The sequence below is a fragment of the Berghia stephanieae genome, chromosome 15 (assembly GCF_034508935.2).
Source record: "Berghia stephanieae isolate SIO BIC M18660-M18661 chromosome 15, UCSD_Bste_1.3, whole genome shotgun sequence".
Classification (NCBI taxonomy): Eukaryota; Metazoa; Mollusca; class Gastropoda; order Nudibranchia; family Aeolidiidae; genus Berghia; species Berghia stephanieae.
In genome coordinates this window covers 5,774,670-5,782,169 of record NC_088374.1, presented here as the reverse complement: position 1 = coordinate 5,782,169, position 7,500 = coordinate 5,774,670, and the positions used below count along the sequence as shown (strand labels likewise).

The 7,500-nt window shown below is 37.7% G+C and overlaps 1 protein-coding gene across 1 annotated transcript in view; it reads right to left on the bottom strand.

The window, feature by feature from the left end:
- Positions 1-7,500, bottom strand: part of LOC144960522 (sodium- and chloride-dependent taurine transporter-like) — a 40,975-nt gene that overhangs the window by 28,405 nt on the left and 5,070 nt on the right. Inside the window, exon 5 of the mRNA XM_078893709.1 lies at positions 1,700-1,834. Within this exon, the coding sequence (XP_078749835.1) occupies positions 1,700-1,834 (135 nt within the window). The remainder of the gene's footprint in view (positions 1-1,699; positions 1,835-7,500) is intronic.

Genomic DNA, 7,500 nt, shown 5'->3' with positions numbered 1-7,500 from the left:
ATATTAACCGTGTAACAGAAAGTAATCAAAAAAGGCTCTAGACAACTCTGGTTCTGACATTGACATTATAACATGAAGAAATAAAAAAAAACAGCAATTGGTTCCAACCATGAACAGTACTAAGCATCTAGACAACTTTACTACTGATATTGACCTTATAACAGTTAGTAATCAAAAAACATAAAAATACAAGTAGTCACTGGGTGACTGTTTTTGAAGTAACTGCAGCTCGGATGTTTTTAAAAAAAGTTAAATTTAAAGATTTTGGAATAGCAGAGATAATATTAAAGCCAACATAGTATTTGGTCGATGCTCAACTGAAGATGTTTCGACCCTTTAAGGGGCGGTTTGGGTCTCGAGACTACAGCCACCTCAGATGATTGTTAAACAATCGAAATTAAATATAAGATAGCATTAGGCTTCAACAGTCGTGACCTCACTTCCCTCCTAATGACCCATAGTAACCTAGCAACTGGTTCTAAAGTATCAGAACAATGGCGGACGCCGTTATGAAATACTTCTCCGACGACCATAAAAGTGTATTCAAAGGAGAAAAACATTATAAATATGATCATGTTTTGACGTTTATACATTCTGATCACATGACATGTGAAAAAGTTCTAGCCAGCATGAAAAATAAAAAGTACAAATATGTTTTCTGGGCGAACGTGACGTCACACTATTGAATCCTATTTCAATGAATGCAAGGGTAGCTTAAATAGCAAGAACATGGAACCCATTACCAAATCAAACTATACAATGTTCTTGTTGCATCAATCTTCTTAGAATCAAACTTAATTGAAGAATGTATCAATAAAGATGAGAGAAGATAGGTTGAAATCGTTCGGTCTTGTAAAAAAACGATGGAGGGAGTGCGTGGGAAGGAAAGTATTGGATTAACAATTAGCGGGAAAAGGGAAAAAGGGACGCCCAAAAACCTAGATGGTTGGATATGAAAGAACTGGGCCAGGAGGAAGATGATGCATAGAGATTTGGCATTCCCTTGATTACAAGGCTAATCAAAGTTTCTTGTTTGGCGAAGACGCCATGAGCTCAGCAGAATCCTTTCGTCTTTAGCTGTTGTCTTTCATAAAATATGCAATTTAAGACGTATGTGCTAACATTTTTTTTCATTTTCATTACACAAATATTAAATCGGAGTGCTCCGATAGCTCGTTTGGTTGAGCACTCGCTTCACACGCAAAAGGACCGAGGTCGATTCCAGTCAAGATTTATTTCTGAAACCCCTGCCCACCCAGCAGAGTGAATGCTTAGCTGAGTGTGTTTTATTTGGCCTAAATTATTTTGCGAAAGACTAGCGTACTATCCAAAGGATGACAAACAATTGCTATTGTACGATTTACGTTATAGAAATCGGGATAAACCCCATCTTCATGAGCTCAATGGATCTGAAGGACTATTTAATATGAAACCGCGTGAATACTTACTGAAAACCCGTAAAGCTTGGTGAGGTTAGGTTTGACGTAGTAATCGACTTCGTCAGATGAACGCCCGCTCCATGAGACTATTGGCTCAGTAGGACTACTTAATATCAAATCGCGCGAATAATTACTGAAAACTCGTAAAGATTGGTGCGGTTAGGCTTAAGGTAGAAAAGCGACTCTCTCAGATGAACTTCGGCTCCATGAGTGTAATGGCCCTGAAGGACTATTTAATATGAAATCACGCGAATACTTACTGAAAACTCGTAAAGCTTGGTGAGATTAGGTTTGAGGTAGTAATCGACTCCGTCAGATGACCCTTCCAGAGTGGCGTTACGGCACAAGATGACGATCATGAACACGTATGGAGCTGGCGCTGTAAAGTACATCACCTGGTAGAATGTAGAAAAATCTGTAGATTCCATTGACTTTAATATTATTTGAGCTTTTTTGTTGTATGGCGAGATATCCACTAAACGTGCTCAAAGGGCTTTAGGAAGGGGTCCCTATCCAAAAGCAGTCCTTAACATTTAGGACTGGACATGATCCAAAAGCGAGTGTCATTCCACTAGACTGCATTTGGAGTGGAAGGACCAGGATTCGATCCCTCTCTGATCGGCGCATAGTTCAGTTCTTGAAAAAGGCTCTTTAATCAAATTTAAGTGTAAATCGAGTACATCTTTGCCTTAGTCTCAAGATTGTTATACCGCCAAGCACGCATCAAGTCCCGTGATACATGTTAAGTTTTGCTGTTTGATCGGGACCCCCTGCAAAGCGTTTTGAGCACCTTTAGTGGACATCAATGGATATAAAAGAGGTATTTTTGGGTGTTTTTTGTTGTTGTTGCTCTATAAACAGTATCTGTTGATGAGGATGATGTCTAAATAGTCAATATCAAGTTAAGACTCTATAAAAAAACATAACATAAAAAACACATAATATGACATCAAAGATAAACATTAAAAAATCTTGGAAGATACCAATGGCAAATATCAATCTGTCAGGGATTAAAAAAAAAAAATAATAAAGAAGATAGTGATGACAATAATAATAATAATAATAATAATAATAATAATAATAATAATAATAATAATAATAATAATAATAATAAATAATAATAGTAATAATAATAATAATAATAATAATAATAATAATAATAATAATAATAATAATAATAATAATAATAATAATAATAATAATAATAATAATAATAATATAATAATAATAATAATAATAATAGTAATAATAATAATAATGACATTTATATCCAGCATTCTCATTACCGTTTGATCCTCAATTCACTTACATTTTAAAAAAATACAATATTTACATATATAAAACGTATAATAGGGTGATAACAATAGCAGCAGTCTATGTAATATCGTATCAATATCGTGAAATTGTAATTTAACATTGATTTAAAACTCTTAATAGATTTTGATTCTCTTCTCTGTCTGGGCAGGTCATTCCACACTAGGGTCCCAGTGTGTGTAAAGTAACTGCCTCATAAAATAATATTATTTCTGATTGTAAGCTTTGCTTATTTTTATTAGAGGTTCATGTATTTCTATTAGGTACGTACATTTCTAATATGTTTTGAATGTAATCAGGTGCTTCATCATTTAGGCTTTTAAATGCACGCATATAATGTACAATATCAACATATATGTATTGCCTTATAAGTTTCAAGTCTAAATAATCTGGGTTGCCACTTCGGCGTAAAATTCGTAAAATATTCTGACAAGTTTACTGATAAACACATGGTAAGAATACTTTTCACCAGTAAAATGGTTAATGAAATATACGAACAATTCAAAATTAAATGTGATAATGTGATAAAATGCTTAAATTACAGTCAACCTTATGTAAACGATCTTAGACCTAATTCATTTCGTCTGTAAACGAGCTGAAGTTTTAATAATCCGACCAGCTCTCGAAACAGCAACAGACTGAGTTATCTGCGGCGACCTATCATCGCCACATCTAGTGGTAACAGATGTTTGTGAATGCTTCAATCTATCATCACTGTCCTGCTTTCAGTTTTCATCAACGTTATCATCACATGAAGAAATATATTCTTCAACAGGATATTGTACATTTACCAATAAGAGAGCATGGACCCTCTGTACTGGCCATTAGCAGTTCTGATCCCAATAGTTCTGACACAACCGTCTGGCCCAGGTAAAAGACGAACAACTCGAGTTAAAGGCCACCGCAGCCTTGGACTGTTATCTTCTCTGAGTAAAACTAGAGAACATATCTTAACCGGAGAACCTTTACAGGCAGGTTTGGAATGTACTCATTGTGCTAGAGATCCCAGAAATTATTTAATTGTCTTTTAATCTGTAACGAAGCTTCGTTTGCCATAGCTCCATCTTGCCATAGCTGTCATTTATGCAAGACTAGTTCGAACAAGACAGTTTCCAGTTCTGCTCTACTCAAACTCCGCTTTCCCATTGTCTTTTTTTAAAGATTGCTTTACTGAACGCACTAGTCTTTCCCAAGCCCCACCTCTCCAACGCGCTCTAGGAGCGTTAAATGACCACTTAGGACCGTCATCGGTATAACGATCAGCAATGTATCTTGCCGCCGCTTGAAATGTCTTTGCGTTGTCAGATAGTAGTTTAGAGGGCATTCCTCGTCTCGCAACACAACGTCTGAACGCAAGTAGAAAATCACTCAATGACAAACGTCCACAAAGTAGCTCAATGTAAACTGCTCTAACCACACAACATGTAAAGAGTAAGATATAGAATTTCTTCCATACAGCATCCACAGTGAATAAAGGACCTGCATAGTCAACACCAGTAATAGTAAATGGATCGGCACGAACCAGGCGCTCCTGGGGTAAGGGAGAAATTGATTGTAAACATTGTTGAGAGTCCAATCGTTGACAACGAACGCACTTCCGCTTAACCCTTTTGGTCAGAGACCTTAGACCTATTATCCAAAACTGATTTCTCAAAGATGCCACAACTTGTGCCACTCCTACATGCTTTAACGCAATGTTTTCTCTGCGCACTAATAACAAGGTCAAATGAAACTTTGGCAGAATGATAGGAAACTTTTCATTCCAGGTAAGATCAGAAAATTGAAGCCGACCTCTCATCTTCATCAGTCCTCGTTTGTCAAGAAAGGGATTCATTTTATACAACACAAATGTCCTTTTCACCTGCTTATTATTTTCAAGACACTCGATTTCTTCAACGAAATGTAACCTTTGTATGTACAACAACTTCAATTTTGCAAACTCAAGTTCATCAACACACAACTTGTGATATGTCGTTTCCATAAGATTTCTTCTTCCTCTTGAATTGTTTATGAATCGGAAAATACAAGCAAATATTCTAATAAACTTAGAGAAATCTCCCCACCGTGTAAAATCCAATACTGAATCAGCTTAGCTGCGCACACTGTGACACTAGTGGTTGCTGATTCCTCACTAACCACATGGCTACCCTCATTGACTTCGTCCATTTCATTGTTAAGATCACGGTGGACCTTCAAACCACAACGGTTTGTTAGGAATTTCCTCAGCTGACAAACCTCTGGTTAAACAATCGGCTGGGTTCTCTTTTCCTATACAATGATGACTCGGGTGCAGTAAGCTCTTGTATTTGAGCTACACGGTTGCACACAAACATTTCCACCGAGTCGGCTCACTCGGATCCACTGCAGCACCAAAATAAGTACATCCCATTGTCTGGGAGATGTAAACTATTGACAACAGAACGGAGAAGTTTAGCACCAACAACGGCTCCTAGCAATTTCAGTATTGGAAGAGTGACATGCCTTAAAGGGCTAACTCTAGCCAACTTCAAGAACTTTCAAATAGATTACAGCACCATATCCCTTGAGAGAACTATCACAAAAACAATGAAGTTCCACAGATTGTTTCTGTTTCCACGTGAGAGAAACAAAACCTCTTAGAATCGATAACTCTCACAACCTAAGCAAATCTCCAGCCCATGCCGAAAACCGTTTTCTCAACTCGAACTCAAGTTGCTCATCCCAATCAAGTCTCAACTCTCACACTTCTTGAAACACAATTTTGACAGACATGATAATGGGGGAGATAAGCCAAAGTGGATCAACTGTCTTGGCTATGCAACTCAAAATCAACCGTTTTGTAACGAACACATCCTCTGGAACCAAGATACCATCAAAGGTGAAAGTGTCTTCGACTGGACTCCAACGTATTCCGAAAACTTTGACAGAGTCATTTCCTAAGCTTTTGTCTTAGAAATGTCTATGAATATTTTCTGCAACCTTTGAACTATTCGAAGTCCATTTGCATAACTTCATACCAGCTTCACTCATGACTTTTGAAGCTTCAGACATGAGATTTATAACCTCGGCCACACTGTCGCCTCCGAAGAGTCAATCATCGCAATACATGCTCTCAGACAATTCTTTGATGGCTTTGGTGGCTGGAAACCGTGACAAGTGATGACGAATGGTGGCATTCAGGAAAAATGGACTGGCTTTGTTTCCAAACGGGACTCTTGTTATGCGCATAACGCGAACTATGTTGTCAATCTACCAGAAAACCAAACATTCGTTCTACCGCCTCAGCTCTTACGTTGTCATCAGGAAATGACTTATTGTGTTCATTCTGTTGTGGAAAACATGGCAATAGCAAATGTAGGAAAGTTTTTACCATGAAGACAGAACATGTTTAGGATGAGATCAAAGAGAATACTCTTTGTTGGGTTTGCTTCACAAAGGGTCATGTTGCGAAACGATGCTACTCAAAATAAAAAAATATGTGGCCATAAACACAATGAGATGTTCTGTAGTAACGGCCAAATGAAAACAGAATCGGGCAATAAAAATTTCAACTCCAGTTTTAGTCATATTGAAAATCCCGAAAGTATCAATGTTGCCTTTTGTCGAAGCAAACTTACAAACAAAAACACTGTGTTACAAACAATGAAAATTAAAATAAAGGGTGTCTCTTGATAGTTTGTTCGACAGTGGATCAGATATAAGTTTCATCTCGAGAAGAGCTGTCAAAAGAATAAAACATTCTTTTATGGCAGAGAAAGCTTGAATGTGTCTGCCTGTCAGTTAGATAAACCTTCAGAAAAGGCATTGAGAAATGTTTATGCTGTGAGATTTGAATTGCCCTGTGAAGGGAAAGAAACCTTATTACTTAGGGAGATTAAGGTCATTTGCGCTGCATTGTTCAGGCCGGCGATTCCCATGGATGTATTATCATACTTTCAAGAGTGTATATTCTCAGAAGATATCCATTGTGATAAAAATGTAAGCATTGGTATCTTGATTGGTCTTCCATGCGTGGTCCTCAGGCCTTGTTGGCCAAGAAACTGTATTATGACCATGGGTTCTATCTGGTGCTTATTCGAATCTGAGTAACAAACCACTCGACTCCTGCAGACAACTGCTCTGCTTGACAGACATTCCACAATCTGACTTTAGAAAATTGTGGGATAGTGAATTCTTAGAATGATGTCATGATAAGAATGCACCATATGAATCCAGAGTTATGAAGACTTTTCAAAAAGGATTGAGTATGTAGACAATAGGTATCGAGTTGGTTTTACCTTGGGTAGATTCAAATAAGCCGCAATTGCAGTGCAATGAGTCTCGAGCTAGGCAGAGACTTGATAATCTTGAGAGAAAGTTATCAAGAGATAGAATGGATCTGATGATGTTTTTAGGAAAATGGAGGCAGACAGCATCATTGAAGAGGTGCCCTTGGATGAAGGTCAGAACATGACAAATTCAAAATTCTATTTGCCTCACAGACAAGTTGTTAAGATGTCCAGCCTTTCAACGCCCTGTATTTGATGCTTCTGCCATATGACCAAACACCATCTCTCTAAATGACTGTATGGAAACAGGCCCAAACATGTTACCTCTGTTGAGCCATGTGCTCATGCCAATTAAAAGACATAAAGTAGCCTTATGCTCCGACATAGAGAAGGCTTTGCTCCAGATTAGTGTCAGAACAGAAGATCTCTCTCTCTCTCTCTCTCACACACACACACACACACACACACACACACACACAATGAAATCTCACTACAACAAG